Below are 24,062 nucleotides of genomic sequence, written 5' to 3' on the forward strand. Positions count from 1 at the left end.
AAATTTTACTTAAATTTACTTATTTATTGACAGAGAGAGGTAGAGCCAGAGAGAGACAGGGATAGTTCTTCCATCCACTGGTTCACTCCCCAAATGACTGCAACGGCCAGAGCTCAGCTGATCTGAAGCCAGGAGCCTCTTCCGAGTCTCCCACTTGGGCTCAGAGACCCAAGGACTTGGGCCATCCTCTACTGCTTTTCCAGGCCACAGCAGAGAGCTGGATTGGAAGCGGAGCAGATGGGATACGAATCGGCACCTGTATGAGATGGCAGCACTGCAGGCCAGGGATTTAACCTGCTGTGCTACAGCGCTGGCTTCATCAAATAAATTTTAAGTATGTATGTGGGGGGCCAGCACAGTGACATGGTGGGTTAAGCCACCACCTGCAGTGCCATCACCCCAAATGGGCGCCGGTTTGAGACCTGGCTGTTCCATTTTCAATCCAGCTTTCTGCTATGGCCTGGGAAAGCAGTGGAAGATGGCTTAAGTCCTTTGGCCCCTGCACCCACATGGGAGACCTGGAAGAGGCTCCTGGCTCCTGGCTTTGTATTGGCACAGCTCCGGCTGTTGAGGCCAATTGGAGAGTGAACCAGCAAATGGAAGATCTCTCTCTCTGCCTCTCCTCTCTCCGTATAACTCTTTCAAATAAATAAATAAATAAATCTTTAAAATAAATGAATGTATATGGACCAGTTAGTGCCTTACTGAAGTATTGGAATAATATTCAGAGTATACATTTGTTTATAAAAGTGAATGGCTTCTTGTTTATGGTTGTAACTTTCCCCCCTCTTTATCACACACAGTTAATTTTTTTTCCGATTTGACACAACAGTTATAGTCTATTGTGCATCTCCCTCGCTTACTTGATACAGTAACATCCATGGAAATAGATTTAGGACTTTTAAATGTCCTTTAATTTACTATTTGCTTTTAAACTGCAGCACTATAGAAGAAGCAAAATTTCCAGGGATAGTGCTTAAAATATTCCTAATTCTGATGGTGGATTTAAGTTCTTTTTATATAATCAACAAGTAATCAACAAGTAATTAATGAAAGAATGGAGTTCACACTACACCACACTTAGGTTTCCAGTAAGCCAGGCTGTAAGTCCTTTGACTTGAATACCCACCTAAATTCTCTTTAGAAAGTAATGCCTTTCAACAAGAACAGTTAAGGGCAACTGGCCCAGATCCCTGGCCCTTGAATTTTATGATGGCTCCCTAGAACTACAGCCAGACCAGCTTCCTCATCCCAGCTGTTGGGGGATGGGGAGGACAAGGAAACAAGCAGAGTCTGAACAGAGATCCTTTCTCCCTCAGTAAAGCCAGGGACCTTGTCCTGCTGTGGAACAGGGCTGCCACTGGGGAGCTGGAGGCCCACCCTCAGAGCCCCTGAGACGAGAGCATGTTGTGTGCTCATCTTCTAGCTAAAGAGAAAGATCTGTACCCAGGGAGCCCACATAGCAGAGCTACCCTGGGCTGAGCCTGCATGTGCTTGAGGAGAACCAGGGAGATGCTAGCAAAGCCGAAGGCCCCTCTCTCCCTTTGACCCTACACTCCTGGATCCAGGCCCTAATGACCCAGTGACCACTTGCCAAGTGGATCCAGGCCCTAATGACCTCCCACTAAAACACAGAAATTATATAAACAGTCTGTAAGAACTTTCTATACTAACAGATTTTGGGTAGCCCATTTTTGTCCCCAGACTGAGTAGCCTTTATCCGAGCAGCACTAGGGAAGGTTTTTAGTGGGTATATGTGTCTGCCAGTCTAGTTAACTTCTCTAACTCATGATATTTTCCTTATTTATTGTCCTATAGATTCGAAATGTAGAAACAAATCAGTGTCTTGATAACATGGCCAGAAAAGAGAATGAAAAAGTTGGAATTTTTAATTGTCACGGTATGGGAGGTAATCAGGTAAGTACCTTCATAAATCTTTAAAAGGGAGCATTTGTGAATTTAATTTTGCTTTCCCATGACATTCAGTAAATATTTTTGTACCTTTAAAGTAAAAATAATACATGAATAAAAGTGAAGGGAGCCTTCAATCTTAAGGATTTTTTACTGAAACATTTGTAGAAGGCCTCTGTGAGAACTGTAATTCCGTTGGGGAGCACAAAACTGATTTTGCCCTTTTTAGTCAGGTGACAGACCTTGAGAGCGCTCTCAGTGTATGCAGACATCTCAGGGTTGTTTGCTTTCCTCTGAGTGAACTTAATGACAGCTTTTCTGAGTCATTTTATTCTCCATTACTTTAATAAAGCCCAAAATTTATGTTTCTTGAAGTACTTGTTTTTTTTTTTTTTTTATTGTTAAAGCTTTCTGTGTATTCATTTTTGTGTTCCAGGTTTTCTCATATACTGCCAACAAAGAAATTAGAACAGATGACCTTTGCTTGGATGTTTCCAAACTTAATGGCCCAGTCACAATGCTCAAATGCCACCACCTAAAAGGCAACCAGCTCTGGGAGTATGACCCAGTGGTAAGTTATCTAGCTGCCTGTAAGAATAAAATTACATGTATTATGGGATTTATTTACTTTAAAGGAATGAAATTTTTTTCGAGATTTGTTTATTTATTTGAAAGGCAGAGTTACAGAAAGAGAGCGAGAGACAGAGATCTTCCATCCACTGGTTCACTCCCCAGATGTCTGCAACTGTGAGGGCTGGGCCAGGCTGAACCCAGGAACTTCATCCAGATCTCCCACATGTGTAGCAGGGACCCAAGTACCTGGACAGTCTGTTGTATTCCCAGGCCCATTAGCAGGGAGCTGGATCAGAAGTGGAGCAGGGGCTGGCAGTGTGCTGTAGTAGGTTAAGCCTTTACCTGTGGTGTCATGTTCCAGCTGCTCCTCTTCCAATCCAGCTCTCTGCTTATGGCTTGGGAAAGCAGTGGAAGATGGCCCAAGTGCTTGGGCCTCTGTACCCATCTGGGAGACCTAGAGGAAGCTCCTGGCTTCAGCTCGGCCCAGTTCTCACCGTTGTGGCCATTTGGGGAGTGAATGTTAGGTCAGTCAAGCATATCTTAGAAACCTTGCCCCCTCGTGCCATGTCTAGCTAGTCTTTTGGCTTGTTTTTCTGCTTTGTAGTTCTGGAACCAGCATCAGCATCTTCCATGTCTTTTCTCTGCTTCCTTTCCTTTAGCTTAGAAAATTAGAAAACTCATTTTCTGTTTCATGTTGGGAAAAACTTGACTTTCTGCATGTCTGTCTTTTCTCCTGCTTTGTGCCATAGAGAACAAATGGCCAACTTCTGGCACGCAGACTCTGGGTCTCCAGGTCTCCTCCAACACTGGCTGTTGCCTTGACCTGACAGTGTATAAAAACAGCTCCTGAATGCAAACCCAGGAGCACCCCAGTCTATTTTTCTTAACTTCCCCACAGTACTTACTGTTGCTAAGCAGTTGATATTTTCAAATCCACATATCCCTTGGATGCAGTACTGTTTAGGTTCTTCTCTTAGCTTTCTCTCTGTTCTGTTGTGCATTTGGCTTGCTCTGCTCCTTTCTCTCCCTTAACTGGCGATGTTGTCCAGTTAGGACTTTGGCTACCTTTCCTCCCTGTATTGTGTCATATGCAAACCCTGAACTACTTTAATAATCAATCTGCTGCTCCCGCTTCTGCCTGACAAATCCAACCTATTCCTAAGAACTGTGCTTTCCGCCATCTCCAAGAATCCCAGCTGGAAGTGAGCGCTCTCATTCTGACTTAATTGTCTCTGGCCTCCATGATGCTCTACTTCATGGTTGTTTATCTAGCAGTCTTTTCTCCACTGTTGGGCTATTAGATCCTAGAGAACAGAAACCACGTTTGACAAAGCCTTAGTCTGCTTTCATAGCGTCAAACTATAGTAAAAGCAGTACTAACTACAGTAGTAGCTCAGTAAAGTAGCCATTGGAGATGGGCTAAATATTCTGTTCCAGGGTTGCCCTTACTGCATGTTATTGCCATTTTTAGTGTCACTGCACCATGCACACGGCAGGATGTAGGACATCTTTCTTCAGACAGTAAGTTAGTTGCCAGTTGTACCCTACAACCATGTGACAGATAAAATGTTTTTAAAATGATAAAGCTTCTCACTTTTGAGATATTGGAAAATAATGTTAATTATGCAGTATAGAACCTGTTAACAGTAGCTTAAATGGGGGTTTCATTTCTTATCTCTGGAGGTACATGCCTCTGGTGTGGATTCAGTGGCACAGTTATGTCAGTGATAACATTGCTGTAATATTCTGGCTTTTCCTTGTGTCTGCAAGATGGCTGCTGCAGCGCTCACCGTCACATCCCAACTGAAGGCAGATAAGGGCATCCTGTCATATTGTTGCATAAAATTTACATGACACAAAGATCTTTTGCTTTGACTGCTTATGGTTGTTCTTCTGTAATAAAATGTGGATTTAGATCCAGTTACAGCTAGAGATTGAGGACAGGAGGTAGGTATGTGTGTGTATATACATATACATATACATATATATATTTAGGTTAGTAGTGAACTTCATGCAATGATTAATTACAGGTTTTATCCTCATCTGATATTTGTTGCTTGCTTGTCCAGTTCCCTCAGTTAAGCTTTCTGTATGTGAAGACCAGTTGGTTTGGGTTTGGCCTTCTGCAGAGAACTGTGATGAGAGCGCCACAGAACTCTGTACCGGCCCTCAGCAGCCAGAGGCTAGTTTGGGACAGCATTGCTCACCAGAGCCCCTATCTCTTGTGGGTCTTCTCACCTCCTAAATTATGGAGATTCTATCTGGATATCAAATAGGTGCATTCCTAGCCTGGAGCAGTAACCTATGTTCGATGTGAGTTTATTTTAATGAATCTAGATAAGTGAAAAAGACATTTTTAGAAATTGGGATGAGAATGGGATGGGATGAGAAAAATTCAACTGATCGTCTACATTTTTTATTGTGCTTGGTTCTTTGTTGTTGTTTTTAGAAACTCTGACCATGGGCCTGATGAAAGATGCTACTGAGAAATACTTTGTAGGGACTTCTGCAGTGCTTGGGGGTTCTTGGGCATTGTTTTGTCTTACACAGACCAAAGGCGTTGGCAGCAGTGTGCACACAGAGCCGTGGCTCTCTGGCTGCTTGATCATGCTCTGAGCTGCTCAGGACATTGCTAAGATGTTGAGTTTTCCAATAAGTACCATATATTAAGTATGTACTGTGCGTTAGACAGCACTTTATGTAGATTAGCTAAGTATTTCCTCACAGAAACCCAGTGAGGTAAGTGTTTACACTCTTATATATGAGGAGACCAGAAACTGAATCACAGAGCAGCTAAGTTTTTCCTTAGGATCTCATAGTTGGTTTGGATCACATCTGTTTGACTGCAAAGCCCATTCTCTCGACCAGTAAACTACGCAGTCTCTGCATGAAAAAGTAAAAACAACCACAGTCATGTGACTTTCTCCCAGGTTCAAAGTGTGCTGTACTGAACCTGAAGTCACTGTTGATAGAGATATCTGCAGATGTATCCTGTTATATGCAAGTTGTCACTTTTACCACAACACAGAAGAAAAATAAATAACTGGAAGCTATTAGGTTTGGTTTGGCTTAAAATTCAAATAGGTACAAAAAAACATTTCATGAAAATATTCCAGAGAAAGGAATTATATGTTAAAACTTAAAAGAACCAGATAAGAATGTTAATAAACCTAACACTTAGTGCATATTCCTACAACGGCCTTGGAGAGCTTGACCTGATCAGAGTACATTATTAGAATCATTAGATCACTGAAATTGTATGTTAACTCTCAGCTGTCCTGCCCTTTTGAAATGCAGCAAATCTAGAATGTAAATAAGTTCATAGGCAGATACTTGTATATATCCTCCAGCTATTCATTATCTTTATACCTTAGAAAAATGCTAAAATATGTAACATGGTATTCATTTTTAAGAAGAAAAATCCCAGGTTATCCAGATTGTAAACCCAGTCTGTCTAACTCCAGATTCCTTCCTTCTGCACTACACCAGTGTAGTCACAAGGATAGCTCTGGATTTGGTGTGGAAATAGACGTAAGACTGTCTCACTAAAGCTCAAGCATCCCAGTATTCTCAGTCTGGGGCTCAGTGGAAGATACATAATGAAATTTCTCTTGAAATGAATTATTGCAGTCTAAAAAATTACGTCCATACATAATTTAAAATGAAGTACCTCAATACGGGCCTGTTTGAACAATTCTGTAAATGATACTTGGTTTTTAAAAATAATGAACTGGCTGGCGCTGTGGCTCAATAGGCTAATCCTCTGCCTGCGGCGCCGGCACCCCGAGTTCTAGTCCTGGTCGGGGTGCCGGATTCTGTCCCAGTTGCTCCTCTTCCAGTCTAGCACTCTGCTGTGGCCCAGGAAGGCAGTGGAGGATGGCCCAAGTGCTTGGGCCCTGCACCCACTTGGGAGAGCTGGCTCCTGGCTTCGGATCAGTGCAATGCGCTGGCTGCCACTTGGGGGGTGAATCAACGGAAAAAGGAAGACCTTTCTCTCTGTCTCTCTCACTGTCTAACTCTGCCTGTCAAAAAAAAATTTTTTTTTGAGTCTTCAGAAGGACCAGAGTTTCTAAAAATTTGAGCAACCCTATTACAGGGAAATGAAATGATTTTGAAATAGCTCTTTGAAAATAGGTTGAGGATCCTAAATTAGGAACCACTAATCTGCCCCCCCCTCCCTTTTTTTTTAAGGAATTGAAGCACAAAAAAGTAAAGTTTCTCATAGTGTTACAGAGCTTATACCAGAATTGGTACTTAGAATTTGGGTCATCTTACTGCCAAGTTCAGTGTACTCCCATTGAACCCCATGACCTTTCTCCTTCCCTTCACTGCTCTGAAGACTCTCTTTGATTATATACCTTTTCTCCACTATTTTCTAAATAATTTGTTTCCAAAAAACAGTTTCTACCAAGAATTTAATAATCATCAAAAATGATTGGTTTTCATTTTTGTTTCTGTCACTTTCAGAAGTTAACCTTACGGCATGTGAACAGTAATCAGTGCCTGGACAAAGCCACCGAAGAGGATAGCCAGGTGCCCAGCATTAGAGACTGCAGTGGAAGCCGGTCACAGCAGTGGCTTCTTCGAAACGTCACACTTCCAGAAATATTCTGAGACCAAATTTACAAAAAAAGAAAAAATAATGAGACTGGGCTACCTCAGCATACATTTCTGCCACACTCTTCAAGTAGCAAAAAAAAAAAAAAAAAAAAGGAAAAGTGCTTTCCTCCTCTGCAGGATGTAAGGTTTACCAGCCATTAAAACTTAGACTCTTCTAGCTTTTCACTAGCTGTGAACCAGCCTTCCTGTCCAAGGACGTGAAACTGCATAGTAGTGAGACTGTGCACACTGATGTTTACAAGGGTGAAAGAATCTTTCATCAAGAGTCATGGTAAAGAATATTCAGACAGTGAAACAGGCAACAACATGCTTTCTGGAGAGCTACACCTTTTATGGTTTGCTTGCACAACAGTAATTTTTACTGACCGTGCTGTCACAGTGAAGAGATTTCCAAGATTTTTTTTCCTGATTAGAACTGGTAGCCAGTATATTAAATATTGATATAAAAATAAATGAAAATGAACTGGAACCGGATTCAGAATCATGAAAACATTTTTACAACAATAAATAAACTATATTAAACAGGGTTTAAAGGAAATTAGAACTATGAGAAGTACAATTTGTTATAGTATAGTATCAAATTTCTATATAGATTTTATACCTCAGTGGGGAAAAATAACTGATTATAATGACATTCATTTTGTTTTCATCTGTGATAGTCATGGATGCTTTTATTTTCCTTGGGGTGCTGAAATTGAGCTAAAAAAAAAAAACAGCTCTTTGAATATAGTTTTAATTTCTTTCTACAGTATTTTTTATTTGGTTTGTGGGCTGTTGGAATTGTAATTTTTAATTGCCTTCTAAAAAATGAAGATTTAACATAATATCTAGTCTCAACCAAACAAGTTAGGTCTCCCAGTTGCTCTTGGGTCAGCTGGCTTACACACACACACACACACACGCAAATTTCTTAACATATTTTCAACTTCTTAGCTTGATTCAACAGATTATACTTAATACCCAAGATTCATACTACTGTACTACAGATTTGTTTTCACAGCAATAAGTGTTAAGTTCTTTATGATTCCACTTAACAAAGGCCTACAGAAGTGATACATAATTTGGGTATTAGGAGATAATATATTTGATGAGTTTTTCTGGAAAACCTTTTCCACTCCATACTCAAATGTACTTCATTGTCAAGTGCATATTTAGATCAGATTCTTCAATTGTAATGTTGATTTGCTTTTTTAAAATAAAATTTTCTTGAGAATGTTCAATTGGCATTTTTTAATGAGTTGGCAGAAGTGCAGCTATTATTCCATATAGCTGCTAGTCCTGCATTTCTTCCCTAAATTCCATTTATGTAAAATTGATTTTTCTCTGAATTTAATGCCACAAAAACACCTGAGTATCAATTAAAAGTTAATTTTTAATCTCATAGAAAATCTCACTTTTTTCATGATATGTAAAGCAATCCATTGGTAAAACTGCATATATTTTTCTTCCATTTGTTAGATTCTATTTAATGGTATTTGTTTCTTTGATTATCAAAGACTTCACTGCAGGCAGTGCTATTTCTTGTGTCTAAGAATGTTTCTGAAAGTTACATCACCAATGATATTTGCCAGGCTGAGAGTACACAAATTTGCTCATATCCTATTCAAGTTAGTCAACATCAAGCACATATGGATGCTTCAGGGTAAGGCTCTAGGACGGAATGCGTAAACTGTGTCCCTAGGAACTTTGAAATGAAGTAGGTGGGTGCTGCGTGGAATTTTTTCTTATTCCATGAGCTGTGTGTGAATTCTATCTTCAGTAGGCCTAATGCTTGAATAAATCAAATGTCTAATCAATAAATTATTTTCATGCTCAGAATTGCAGGTTTTTGTACTCCAGCATAGTTTGGTCTTACTCTATACTGTAAGAAAGCTCAACAGCAATGTGATTTAAGGTTTTGTTTTTTTTTAAAGTGGGGAATGTGAGTGACTTAATTCATGGGTACTTTTAGAACCTAATAGATAATCCCATTGCCTTTATTTTTCTAATTAAAGAATTCTTAAATACTTTGAAAATATAAAATATTCCTAAATAGTTGTGCCTTATATTGGTTTTATTTGAAGTTAAAATGAATCCCTGTTCATGAAAGTTATTTGTAGATTAGGCAGCTGCTGACTACTGTACTGTAAGTCAAATTGGGAAGAATGAACGAAAAAGCAAAGGATAACAAGGTGGAATTAGTATTCTATCATGAAGAATTACTAGTGTGACTATTCAGGATAATTTGCATCTCATAAATATATTCACCCACCCCAATCCCAATATATTTTATTGTGTTTCCCTGTCCTCATTTGGCATTCTTGAGAAATGGTATTTTGTTCACTGTTCTGCAAATGGAGAGCACCATGGAAGCCATGTCCTCATTTTCTTGTTCTACATTTAGCTGAAAAACAGAGGTTCCTTTGCTCTCTTCATCTTCCAAGAAATGCACAAGGAGCAAATTTAACTCTATAGTTACATATTCTTCCAAAAACAAAGAAATTCAGAAGGTAGTGTTTCTGTGGTGATAACTATGAGAGTTTGTACACAAAGAATTACTTTCTCTACCATTGGAAAATATAGATCTGTTTCCAGTTATGTGACATTTCTTCCATCTGGTTACTTGGTGATTTCTAAGCATTTCCTTGATAAATTTAACAGAACTAGTAATTTGGCAGGATATGAGACAAATATATAAAACTCAGTTTTGCAAATCTGTGCATTAGTATCAAACACTTCAAATTAAAATTTAAAATATTTATAATAGCATTAAAAAAAAAGTATCTAGGAAGAAAGCTGTTCAAGACTTCTACCCTGAAAACTGCAAAACAGTGCTGAGAAAAAGCACAGAACATGACGATAAATATACTGTGTTTATGAGTTGAAAGACTGAATAATGTTAAGATATCAGCATATTATTGATTTAATGAAATTAAAGTTCCATGAAGCTGTATTGTAGAAATTGGCAAATACATACAGAAATGCAGCAGACCCAAAATAGCCAAGATAATATTGAAGAAAAAAATAAAATTGAAAGACTACATTTCATCAATTTTAAGACTTCCTGTAAAACTACAGCAATTAAAAAAGTGAAGCACTAAATTTATAATAAACAAATAGTTCAATAGAATAGAGCATACAGAAATAGATCCCATATATATGTGGTTATTTGCTTTATAACAAAAATCATCAAACAAGTTAGTAAAAATTTAAAAAGGAGGGGGGATTTTGATAATACCTTTATGAGAAAAAAACTGAATATTGATACCTTCTCTTCATTACATACACTATTCGAAATGGATTATAGATCTAAATGTGAAGAGCAGAACACTAAATCTTAGAAAGTAAAGTGTAGAATCTTAATGGCCTTAGGTTATGTGAAGATATCTTAAGACACAAAAGCTATTAACACCAAAATGCTGATGAATTTCATCCAAGTTAGGGACTTCTCAACAAAGGTGCTCTTAAAGTGAGAGGGCAAGCCATAGCCTAAGAGAAAAGCAAAGAATCTTTAAAAACCATTGCACAGCAATCCAATATAAAAATGAGTGACTTGAATGCACACTTCATAGAACCTAACAATATACAATTAGCATAGAAAAGGTGCTGAACGTTAGACATCAGGGAATGCAAAGTGAAATCACAGGGAAACGCCTGCCTAGCTGTGAGAATGGAGCAACTGATGGAAGTGTAAGGTGGTATAGTCTCCTTGAGAAACAGGTTCTCAGCTTCTTACAAAGGTAACCATATGCATATTCAATGTCTCAGTGATTCCACTTCTAGCAATATGCCCAAGAGAAATCAGGATATATTCCCATAATAAGATTCATAGAAGAATATTCCTAGCAGTTTTGTGTGTAGTACTTCCAAACTGTAACTGCCAAATATGCATCAGCAACTTAATGGATAATCAAATAATGATAATGTTGAGAGATTGGATACTGACTCGCTATTAAAGAAAATTCTTGATTAAACAGTAGGGATAAACCTAAAAAACTCTTAAACACGGAAAACTAGAAGCACTCTTTATGTGACGCTGAAGAACTGGTAGAACCGGTGTGGGACAGTTACCACCAGGAGCGAGTATAGACTGAGACAACATGGAAAAATTCCCTGGAATGATAGGACGGTTCCATGTCTTAATTTGGGTAGTGGTAACATATGCAGACATAACTTGTGTTTCCAAATTTATTGGAAAAAGTTATTGAGCTGAATACTTGGGATTTTATTTTACTGCAAGCAAATTATATCTCAGTAAAATACTATAGAAAATGATGAAGTTATTGGTCCTGCTGGCATCAAGGTTTTCTAAGAAGTTTACTGCTGCAAAACAGAAAGGCTAAATAAATTTAACAAGAAATACTTTTAAGTGGAATGCTGAGCTCACGAGAAAATATGAAAAATCCATAAAGGTTAAGAAAATTTCTGAAAAGTGGTAAAGAAACTTGAACCACAATAGCAACTATTAGATATGACAGCCTTCTGTCTTTTAAGAACAAAATATAATGTGGCAGTTTTGAGAATAGGAGTTCAGAACTTGGACCTGATCAAAATTTTGGAATTGAACTCAAGATCTGCTTGGAATATTCAGTGGAGTTGTCTGTGGAAGCCTGCCTGTAAAGGAAACCATCTGACTCAGGCCAGTGTTGTGGTGCTGTGAGTTAAGCTGCCATCTGTGATACCAGCATCCCAAGTGAGTTCCAGTGCAAGTCCCAGCTACTCCACTTCCAGTCCAGCTTTTTCTCTGCTAACGCACCTGGGACAGCAGATGGCCGAAGTACTTGAGTCCCTACCAACTACATGGGAGACCCAGGTGGAGTTCCAGACCCCTGGCTTTCACCTGACCGAGCCCAGCTATTGTGGCCATTTGTGGAGTGAATCAATGGATGGAAGATAAGTTTCTCCTTTACTAAGTTTGCCTTCCACATGAATCTTTTTTTAAAAAAAATTAAAATCTGGTACTGCCCCTTCTTTAACAGAGTGAGATGAGATAAAGATGATGCCATCCCCATGCACAGAACCTCTTACAAAGATGAGAAATTTAGGGGCCAGTTCTGTGGTGCAGTGGGTTAAAGCTCCAGCATCCCGTACAGGCTCCAGTTTGAGTCCCGGCTGCTCCTATTCCAATCCAGCTCTGCCCTGGCCTGGGAAAGCAGTAGAAGATGGCCTAAGTGCTTAGGTCACTGCAACACGTGGAAGACCCGGAAGAAGCTCATGGCTCCTGGCATTGGATCAGCTCAGCTCTGACGTTGCAGCCACCTGGGGAGTGAACCAGTGGATGGAAGACCTTTCCCTCTGTCTCTACCTCCCTCTGTAACTCTGCCTTCCAAATAAATAAATCTTTATAGAAAAAAATGAGGAATTTAATGCCTTCATGAAGCCTTCAGGTCATGAAAGTAAAGCCACTCTTAGATTTACACCACCTACTGGGGCCAGTGTTGTGGCACAGGGAGTTAAGCCAGTTTGAATCCTGGCTACTCTGCTCCTAATGCCTCTTCCTACTGATATGCCTTGGAAGGCAGCAGAGAATGGCTCAAATAAAACACTAGTCTTGGGGAGAAAAAAAAAAGTCAATCCAGGCTCCTACAACACAAATTTGGATTTGGAGTCATTATCAAAAGAAGTGAATCCCTGAATGTTGGGGCCAATGTTTTGGCATAGTGGGTGAAGGCATTGCCTGCAATGCTAGCATCCCATATGGGTGCAGGTTCATGTCCTGGATGCTCCATTTCTGATCCAACTCCCTGCTAATGAATGGCCTGGGAAAGCACCCAAAGATGGCCCAAGTGGTTGGACCCCTGCCACCCACATGGGAGACCCAGCTGAAGCTCCTGGCCTTGGCCTGGCCCAGACCTGGCTATTGTGGCTACCTGGGGAGTGAACTAGTAGATAAAAGATTCTCCCTCTCTCCCCCACACACACTCTGACTTTAAGATAAATAAATCTTTAAAAAGAAAGAGTCTAAGAGTTAGTAACACATTTAGACTGACATTTTTTTTAAAAAGGAAAATTTTTTTAAAAATTAGAATAAAGTACTAGACATAATGAAAACTAAAATACATCAGTGACAGAAATTAAAGACCTAAATAAATATCACATATCCATGAATAAGAAAACAATATTAACTGGTTGTCATAAATGTGTTCAGGGGCTGCAGCATAGAGTGTAAAGCTGCCATCTGCAGTGGCTGGCATCCTACATGGGCACCGGTTCCCAGCTGCTCCAATTCCAATCCAGCTCTCTGCTACAGCCTGGGAAAGCAGTGGAGGGTTGCCCAAGTCCTTGGGCCCCTGCACCCATGTGGGAGGCCTAGAGAAAGTTCCAGGCTCTTAGCTTTGGTTGGCCCAGCTCCAGCCTTAGCAGCCATTTGGGGAGTGAACCAGTGGATGGAAGATCTCTCTTCTCTCTCTCTGCCTCTGCTTCTCTGTAACTCCACCTTTCAAATAAATAAGTAAATTTTTTTTAATGTGTTTAAGTGCTGCCCTGGCACCCATTTTCAGATAAGACAGATTTGAAACTCACACCCATCACCTTTTCCCTAGTTAAAACTCTCTTTGTGAGGTTATTTGTAATTTAATATACTTGCTCTTTATCTAACTGTCCCAAAATTTAACACATCCCACAGCTGCTGATTTAAATGCAATCTGATAGTCAAAATCACAAATTCCCTTCCAGTGTGTTTTCTTTAAACAAGCCAGTACAAAACCTCCTAGGGAAAGCCTACAGGAAAACCTCTATGGAGCCTTAATAAAGGCACAGCTCTATAGATTCTCTCCCTACTCTTCCCACTGGTTGAGCTCTTCATTGCCTCTAGACTTCCTGATGCCTCTCATGGGTACCCTCACCTCTGCAGATGATATGAGTAATAAAAGTTGTCTGATTGATGAATTTTGGTTTCATTTCTCGCAGTTGACTCACACACCTGAACCTAACTTTCCCCAGTCAGCACTATCTTAGAGAATAACCATCTTGGTTTATAGCCACTCTGGACAGAAAGACCTCAAGACCAAATTAGAAAGAAACATAATAGCAATCCCCACAATGGTAATATTCTCCAAACTGATCTACAAACTCAATGCAATCCTCAAAATCCCAAGTGCCTTTATGTATGTGTGTGTGTGTGTGTGTGTGGAAATTGACAAATTTCCAAAATTCGTATAGAAAATCAAAGATAGCCAAAGCTATCTTGAAGAAAGAAACAAAGTTGGATTACTTACACTCCATACAGGACAGTGTGATATGGTATAAGGATAGACATAGAGCAACTGAAAAGAATAGAGTACAAAAATATCTGCATGTGTTTATGGTCAATTGACTTTTGAATTTTTTTTTTTAACTTATTGAGAGGCAGAGAGACAGAGATATTCCATCTGCTGGTTCAATCCCCAAATGCACACAACAGCTAGGGTTGGGCCAGGCCAAATCCAGAAGCTCAGAACTCAACCCAGGTGTCCAGTGTGAGTGGCAGGGACCCAACTACTTGAGCCATTACTTGCTGCCTCCCATGGTGGACATGAGCAGGAAATTGGGATCAGAAGAGGAGCTGAAACATGAACCGAGGCACTCAGATAAGGGATGCAGGCACACCAGGCAGCATCTTAACTGCCAGACCAAACATTTCCCCTGGTCATTTGTTTTCAATAAGAGTACCAAAAAAATTTAATGAACAAAATAATCTTTTCAACAGATATTGATGGGACAGTTGGATATTTCCTTGTGGACCCCTTTACTACCCTATACCCCAAAATTCAATGGATCAAAGATATAAATGTAAAGGACTGAAACTATACAACTCTTAAAGCATCAGCATAATCTTCATAACCTTGGATTAAGCAGTGGTTTCTAAAAAGTAGGAAAAAAGGATAAATGGGAGTTAAAAACTTCTGTACATCTTCAAGGAAAAGTCAAAGAACCCACAAAATGGGGATAAAATATTGACTATAGTCATATATCTGATAATGAACTTGTGTCCATAATACATAAAAAAATCTTTACAATGCAACAAAAGGTAACTCTTTTTTTTTTTTCAATGAGCAATGTCTGTTTGAACAGACATTTTGCTAAAGAAGATGCCAGCGCCGCGGCTCACTAGGCTAATCCTCCACCTGTGGCACCGGTACCCCGGGTTCTAGTCCCGGTCAGGGCGCTGGATTCTGTCCCAGTTGCCCCTCTTCCAGGCCAGCTCTCTGCTGTGGCCCAGGAAGGCAGTGGAGGATGGCCCAAGTCCTTGGGCCCTGCACCCGCATGGGAGACCAGGAGAAGCACCTGGCTCCTGGCTTTGGATCAGCGCCATGCACCGGCCGCAGCGTGCCACCGGAGCGGCCATTGGGGGGTGAACCAACGGAAAAGGAAGACCATTATCTCTCTCTCTCACTGTCCACTCTGCCTGTCAAAAAAATAAATAAATAAAAGAAGATAGAGACAGCCAATAAGAATATTAAAGGATGTGCTACATCATTAGTCATCTAAACAAAATATATTGGGGTTGGTGTTGTGGTGCAGTGGGTTAAGTCACAACCTGTGAGCCAGCATCCCATATGGGCTCTGGTTCAAATCCCAGCTGCTTCACTTCTGATCCAGCAGTGGGAAAGCAGTGGAAAGTGGCCTAAGTCCTAGGACCCCAGAACCTACATGAGAGACCCAGATGGAGTTCCAGTTTCCTTGACTTCAACCTGGCCCAGCCCCATTCAATGCAAGTGTTTTGGGAGGGAACCAGCACATGGAAGACCTCCCTCTGTGTGTCTCTCTGTAACTCTGCCTTTCAAATAAATAAATCTTTAAAAAGCAAACATTTTGTAAATTTAACCCAAAAATTGAATAAAACCTATCAAAACATACATGCACAGGACTTCAAGATGAAACTACACAATGCTGATGAAAGAAATCAAAGATCTGAACTGTAAAGGTACAAACATACCATGCTCATAGATTGGAAACACAGTAAAGGTGTCAGGTTTGGCTTAGTTGATGTATGGCCATCTCTCAATATCTGCAGATTAGTTCCAAGACACCCCCCACTCTAGACACCAAAATCCACAGATGCTCAAGTCTTGTAACATATTATGGTATTTGCATGCAATATGTGCAAACCCTCCTGTGTAGTTTGTCATCTCTAGAATACTTTTAATACCTAACATAAATGTCATAAGTAATTGTTAGACTGTATTGTTTAGGGAATAATAACAAGGGAAAAGTCTGTACATGTTCTGTATAAACAGTTTTTTTTTTTTTTCAAAATTTTTGATCTGCAATTTGTTGATCCCATGGATGTGGAACTTGCAGCTACAAAGGGTAGACTGTACAGGTCTAATTAAATTTCTATAAAAATCTCAGCAAGTTTTTTTGTGTAGATATAGATTAAATTATGCTTTAATTTACATAGAAAGGCAAAGAAACAAGAAATAATTTGAATACTTTTGAGAAAAGATGAATGAGATAAATCAGTCTATCCAACATTGAGAATTATAGTAGATAATAGAGAACTCAAAAATAAACTCCAGGGCACACTCTGGGCAGTTGGTTCACCTTGGCAGAGAGGGGCAAGTGTTGTAAACACACCAGCCATTGTGATCATACCCTCCCGACTGCTGATGATAGAGACCTGCCACACCTAAGTTGGGTGTTACTCTGGACTCTTATCCCACCTCTGAGCTCTGGGTGGAGCTCCCTGGTCACACCCAGCATGCATCTCTGGATGTCTACAGAAGAAGGAAGCATTCCACTGAACTATAGAGGCACATTTTAAAGAACAAAGCCTTCAGAGGAGATAACAAGTGTTTCCTCTGATGCACAAAAACAAATGTGGAAGTACAAGAAATATGAACAAGTTAGACAATATGACTCCCCAAAAGGAACACAACACTACTTCACAGATGAGGAGATTGATGAAGTGCCCGAAAAGGAACTCAAAGGAATGATCACAAGATTACTCAGAAACACAGAGAAGCAAATACATGAGTTAAAGAAACTGTGCATGACATGGATGAGAATTCTGCCAGGAGATAGAGATATTAAAGAAAAATCAAACAAATATTAGAAATGAAGAATTCAATATTTTTAAAAAAATGCATTGGAAAGCCTTAACAACTGACTCAGTGTGGCAGGAGAAAGAATATGATAGCTAGAAAACAAATCTTCGGAAATTTCTCAGGAAGACAAAAGAAGGAGAGGGGAGGAGCAGGAAGAGAGGGAGAAGGAGAAGAAGGAAAAGAAGAAAGAAAAACTGAAAACAGTGTTCAAGATCTATGGGATGCCATCAAATGACCAAATATATATGTCTTAGGTGTTCCTGAAGGTACAGAAAAACAAAGACTTAGAAGACTTATGCAGTGAAATAATAAGAAAAAGTTCCCTAATTTGGAGAAAGTTATGACAGCCAGGAAAAGGAAGTACATAGAACTTTTAATAGACATGATCAGAAAAGATCTTTATCACAACACATTATAATTAAACTTTCAAAAATAAAACATTAAGGAAAGATCCTAAAATATGCAAAAGAGAAATCCAGATTATGTTTTTAAAAAAAACTTCAATTAGATTGATAGCAGAGTTCACATCAGAAACCCTACAGGCTAGGAGAGAATGGAGAGACATAGTCTAAGTCCTAAAAGAAAAAAAATTGTCAACTAGAATACTGTACCTTGCAAAGCCCTCATTTATAAATGAAGGTAAAATAAAGACCTTCAAAAACAAATTGAAATTGGAAGAATTTTTCACCACCCAGCCAGCCTTACAAATGGCACTTAACAATGTGTTATACTCAGAGAAATATAATGAGCGTCATGAAGGAATGCAAAGGCAGAAAACCTGGTAGAAGTACAAAGGAGATCCACGACAAATATTAGGAATATTTAGGAAAAATTACAGGACCAAGTCATTATTTATCAATAATAACCTTGAATGTAAATGGCCTAAATTTTCAGTTAAAAGACCCAGCTATTTACTGCTTACAAGAATCACACCTCACCAACAAAATATACACAGACTGAAAGTGAAAGGATGAAAAAAGATATTCCATGCAAATGAAAATCAAACGAATAGGAGTAGCTATCCTAATATCACCCAAAATAGAATTTAAGACAAAGACTTAAAAAGAAGACAAAGAAGGGCATTATCTAATGGTTAAGATATCAATTCAACAGGAATATGTGACTATAGTAAATGTATATGCATCCAATGCTAGGGCATCTGGCTATTTAAAATAAATGTTAAAGGATTTAAAGGGAGACATAGAGTGAAAAGCAGTAATACTGTGGGACTTCAACATCCCACTTTCATCAATGGACAGATCAACTAGACAGAAAGCCCACAAAGAAACATCAGAGCTAATCTACACTATTGACCAAATGGATCTAATTGATATCTAGAGCGCATTTCATCTCATAGTTGCAGGATACACACTCTTTTCATCAGTGCATGAACAGTCTAGGATATGCTAGGCCAAAAAACAAGTCTCAACAAATTTAAAAAAAAAATCAAAACTGTATCATGTATGTTTTCTGACCGCAATGGAATGAAGCTGGAAATTAATAACATAAGAAACTCTAGAAAATGTGCAAACACATGGAGACTTAACCTGCTACTAAATGAACAGTGAGTCACAGAAGAAATCAAAAGGAACTTAAAAATCCTAGAAATGAATGATGACAACACAACAATTCAAAACTTATGGGATATAGCAAAACTAGTGTTAAGAAGAAAGTTTATAACACTCAGTGCCTAAACCAAGTAATTAGAAAGGCATCAAATAATTGATCACACAATGTATCTTAAGGACCTAGAAAAACAACAAACCAAACTCAGTAGGGAGCAATAAATAATAAAAATTAGACAAGAAACAAAATTGAAATAAGACACAAAACATGGATGAAATTCTATGAAAATTTTCAGTGAAATAAAAGAGCTGTTTTTGGAAAAATAACCAAAATTGACAAGCCAATGGTCAGGTTAACCAAAAGGGGGTGTGGAGGGGGGGAGACCCAAGCTAATAAAATCAGAAATGAAAAAGGAGATGTTATAATAGATACCACAGAAATTAAAAAAGAATAATCAGGAATTACTACAAATAGCTATATGCCAAAAAGTTTTAGAAAATCTAGAAATAGATACATTTCTGGGCACATACAATTTACCAAAATTGAGTCACAAAGACATAGAAAACCTAAATTAGCCAATAACCGAGATGGAGACTGAATCAGTAAAAAAAGACCCTCCCCAAATCAAAAACCCAGGACTGGATGGCTTCACTGATTAATTTTATCAAATTTTTAAAGAACTTGAGAAAAAACTTAAAAGGTCACTCTCATTCATAATACCTACCAAAAAAATTTAAATACATTGAAATAAATTTAACTAAGGAGGCAAAAGATCTCTACATCGAAATTATAAACATTAAATAAATAAATAGAAGACACACAAAAAATGGAAGACTCTTCCGTGCTTGTGGATTAGAAGAATCAATATCATCAAAATTTCCATACTATGCAAGGCAATTTACAGATTGAATGTAATCCCTATCAAAATACCAAATTGGGTCTAGAAAAAAAAATGATCCTAAAATTCATATGGAAACAAATAAGACTCTGAATATCTAAAGCAATTTAAACAATAAAAACAAAGCTGGGGCATCATATCAGATTTCAAGACACACAACGAGGCAGCTATAATCAAAACAGCCTGATACTGGCACAGAAGCAGACTTGTGGATCGATATAACAGATTAGAAACCCCAGAATTGGGGCTGGCACTGTGGCACAGTGGGGTAAGGCCTCAGCCTGCAGTGCCAGCATCCCTTATGAGTGCCGGTTCAAGTCCTGGCTGCTCCTCTTCTGATCCTGCTCTCTCTTATGGCCTGGGAAAGCAGCAAAAGATGGCCCAAGTCCTTGGGCCCCTACACTCGTGTGGGAGACCTGGAAGAAGCTCCTGGCTCCTGGCTTCGGATCAGCTCAGCTCTGGCTGTTGCAGTCATTTGGGGAGTGAACCAGTGGAATGGAAGACCTCTCTCTCTCTCTCTCTCTTTCTGGCTCTACCTCTCTCTGTAACTCTTTCAAATAAATAAAATAATTCTTTAAAATATGTTAAAAAAAAAAAAAAGAAACCCCAGAAATTAATCCTTGCATTTACAACCAACTAATCTTTGACAAATAAGCTAAAGTCACTCCCAGGAGTGAGAATAGTCTCTTCAACAAATGGTGTTGGGAAAATTGGATCTCTGCATGCATAAGTATGATATAAGACACCTACCTTACACCCTATACTAAAATCAACTCACAGTGGATAAAGTATCTAAACCTAAGACCTAACCATTAAATTACTAGAGCGAAACCTAGGAGAAAATGCAAGACATTGCTCTAGGCAAAGACTTCTTGGATAAGATCCCAGTAGCACAGGCAATAAAAGCAAGAGTAGACAAATGGGATTACATTAAGCTAAGAAGCTTCTGCACAGAAAAGGAAACACTCAACAATGTGAAGAAGCAACCAATGGAATGCAAGAAAATAATTTCAAACTATACATCTGATAAAAGATCCATATCTAGAATATATAAGGAGTTCAAGAAACTCAACAACAAAACAAACAATCCAGTTAAGAAATGGGCTAAGGATATGAACAGCCATTTTTCTAAGAATGAAATGCACATGGCCAACATATAAATGAAAAGATGCTCGGATCACTTGCCATCAGGGAAAAGCAGATCAAAACAACAATGAAGTTTCACCTTACCCCAGTTAGAATGGCTATAATCCAAAAATCAAAAAACACAAATGCTGGCAAGGATGTGAAAGAAAAGGTACACTAATACACAGTTGGTGGGAATGTAAACTAGTACAACCATTATGGAAGACAGTATAGTTTGCTCTGATATCTGAAAATAGATCTGCCATACGACCCAGCCATTCCACTCCTAGGAATTTACCCAAAGGAAATGAAATCAGGATATGAAAAAGTTATCTGTACACCCATGATTATAGCAGCTCAATTCACAATAGCTAAGATATGGAATCAACCCAGATGTCCATCCATCACCTGATGACTAGATAAAGATAATGTGATATATATACACCATAGAATACAACTCAGCCATAAAAAAAAGAATGAAATTCAATTTTTGGCAGCAAAATGGATTCAACTGGACACCACTACACTTCGCAAAAAAAGCCAGATCCAGAAAGACAAATATCATATGTTTTCTCTGATTAGTGGTAACTAATATATAAAGTGCAAAAAATTGTACTGCATATAAGGAAAATGCCATCTTGAAATTTGATTATTGTATATAGCCCTTGTCTATACTCCTGAGGAACAGTGGTCTTTCTACTTAACCACTTGTTGAATTGTCTATTTAGTAGAGCATTAAGCTGATGATTATAAAGTCAATTGAAAGTATGTCATCATGGGCTGGCACTGTGGCGCAGCGGGTTAACACCCTGGCCTGAAGCACCAGCATCCCATATGGGCACTGGTTCGAGACCCAGCTACTCCACTTTGGATCCAGCTCTCTGTTATGGCCTAGGAAAGTCCTTGGGCCCCAGAAGAAGCTCCTGGCTCCTGGCTTCAGATCAGCCCAATTCTCTCCTTTGTAGCCAACTGGGGAGTGAACCAGTGGATGGAAGACCTCTTTCTGTCTCCTCTGCCTCTCCTCTCTCTGTGTAACTCTGACTTTCAAATAAATAAATAAATCTTTTTTTAAAAAGTATGTCATCACAAAAATTAAAAGAAAAATAAGAAAGCAAGGAAATGGGAAGGAGGGTGTAAGGGAGGGAGGGAAGTAGTAAAATGCTCTTAGAACTGTATATAGAAGGGGCTGGTGCTGTGGTGTAGTGAGTAAAGCTGCTGCCCATATGGGTGCTGGTTCAAGTCGTGGCTGCTCTACTTCCAATCCCAGTTCCCCGCTAATGTACCTGGGAAAGCAGTGGAAGATGGTCCAAGTCCTTGGGCCCCTGCACCCACATGGGAGATCCAGAAGAGGCTCCTGGCTCCTTGCTTTTGTGTGGCCCAGCCACAGCTGTGGCATCCATTTGGGGAGTGAACCAACACATGGACAGTCTCTCTCTCTCTCTCTCTTTCTCTCCCTTTCTTCTTCTATCTCTGCCTTTCAAATAAATAAATATTTTTAAAAATCATATATGAAATACATGAAATCTGTTCCACTTATATAAATAAATTTAAAAATTAACTTAGAGTCTTAAGTGTATGACCTAAAATTATAAATTACAAGAATACATAAAGGGAAAGTTTTGTGACATTGAACTTGGCAATGATTTCTTAGACATAACACTAAAAGCATGGGCAACAAAAGCAAAAATAGATAAATGGAACTGCTTCAAACTTAAAAATTTTTGTGTACCAAAAGGACAATAACATTTGGAAATCCTGTATCTTATAGGGGATAAATATTCAGTATAAAAGAACTCTAGTATTTCTTTTTTTTAAAAAAAAAAAAGATTTGTTTATTTATTTATTTGAAAGGCAGAATTATGGACAGAGTGGTACAGAGAGAGAGATCTTCCATCCACAGATTCATTCCTCAAATGGTCACAACAGCCAGGGCTGGGCCAAGCTAAAACCAGGAGCCTGAAACTCCATCTGGGTCCTCCAGTTGGGTGGCAGATGCCCAAACACTTGGGCTATTTTCTGCTGCTTTTCCCACGCCATTAACAAGGAGCAATATCAGAAGTGGAGCAGCCAGGACTTGAACTGGCACCCATATGGGATGCCAGCATTGCAGGCAGTGGCTTAACCAGCTGTATTACATTGCTGGCATTAGAACAATGAAAAAGCAAATAGTGTTTGAGGCTGGCATTGTAGCGCAGCAGGTTAAGCTGCCACCTATGACACCATCATCCCATATGGGTGACAGGTTCGAGTCCCAGCTTCCCAATCCAGCTTTCTGTTAACGTGACTGGGAGAGCAGTGGAAGATGGCCAAATACTTGTCCCCTGCCACCCACTTTGGGGGATTAAGTTCCAGGTTCCTGTCTTTGGCTTCACCCAGTCCCAGCTATTACAGCTATTTGGGGAGTGAACCAGCAGATGGAAGATTTGTCTCTACTTTTCACTCTTTCAAATAAATAAATAAATCTTTAAAAAATAGCTTGCCCTAAATGGTGGCATTAGAAATGTGCCAGGGGATTCCAATACAATCCCATCAAGGTTGCATGTACCAATGCCATCTCACTAGGCCAAGTGATCAATTTCAGTTCACAATTGATCATACTGATAGGTCTAAGAGTCAAAGGGATCACACAAACAAGACAAGTGTCTGCTAATACTAACTGATAGAATCAAAAAGGGAGAGAACGATCCAACCTGGGAAGCAGGATACACAGCAGACTCATAGAATGTGTGGCCTCAGAATCAGCCCTTAAGGCATTCGGATCTGGCTGAAGAGCCCATGAGAGTATTTTAGGCATGGAAAGCCAAGACACTCTGGCAAAAAAAAAAAAAAAAAAAAAAAAAAAACAAAAACCACAAACACCTAAATGAAAGATCTCTGTGAGTGAGATCCCAGTAGAAAGAATGGGCCATCAAAGAAGGAGGTACCTTTCTCTGAAGGGAGTAGAGAACTTCCACTTTGACTATGACCCTGTCTGAATAAGATTGAAGTTGGCGAACTCAAAAGGCTTCCATAGCCTTGGCAACTCATGACTAGAGCCTATGGAGATTACTGACGCCTTAAACAAGAGTGTCAATTTGTTAAGTCAACAACAGGAGTCACTGTGTACTTACTCCTCATGTAGGATCTCTGTCCTTAATGTGTTGTTCAGTGTGAATTAATGCTATAACTAGTACTGAAACAGTATTTTACACTTTATGTTCTGTGTGGGTACAAACTGATGAAATCTTTACCTAATATATACTAAACTGATCTTCTGTATATAAAGATAATTGAAAATGAATCTTGATGCGAATGGAATGGGAGAGGGAGTGGGAGATGGGAGGGGTGCGGGTGGGAGGGAAGTTATGGGGGGGAAAGCCATT

At 39.2% G+C, this 24,062-nt stretch overlaps 1 protein-coding gene across 4 annotated transcripts in view; it reads left to right on the forward strand.

Moving 5' to 3' along the window:
- The window catches only part of GALNT1 (polypeptide N-acetylgalactosaminyltransferase 1), a 131,609-nt gene extending 121,121 nt beyond the window's left edge, over nucleotides 1–10,488 (forward strand). For all 4 annotated transcript variants that reach the window (XM_062201557.1, XM_062201558.1, XM_062201559.1 and 1 more), the window contains 3 exons: nucleotides 1,819–1,917; nucleotides 2,348–2,482; nucleotides 6,952–10,488. In XM_062201557.1, coding sequence (XP_062057541.1) covers nucleotides 1,819–1,917; nucleotides 2,348–2,482; nucleotides 6,952–7,098 — 381 coding nt within the window. In that variant the 3' untranslated portion in view covers nucleotides 7,099–10,488. The remainder of the gene's footprint in view (nucleotides 1–1,818; nucleotides 1,918–2,347; nucleotides 2,483–6,951) is intronic.
- The last annotated feature ends 13,574 nt before the right edge of the window (nucleotides 10,489–24,062 follow it).

This window comes from Lepus europaeus, chromosome 9 (assembly GCF_033115175.1).
Source record: "Lepus europaeus isolate LE1 chromosome 9, mLepTim1.pri, whole genome shotgun sequence".
NCBI classification, from domain to species: Eukaryota; Metazoa; Chordata; class Mammalia; order Lagomorpha; family Leporidae; genus Lepus; species Lepus europaeus.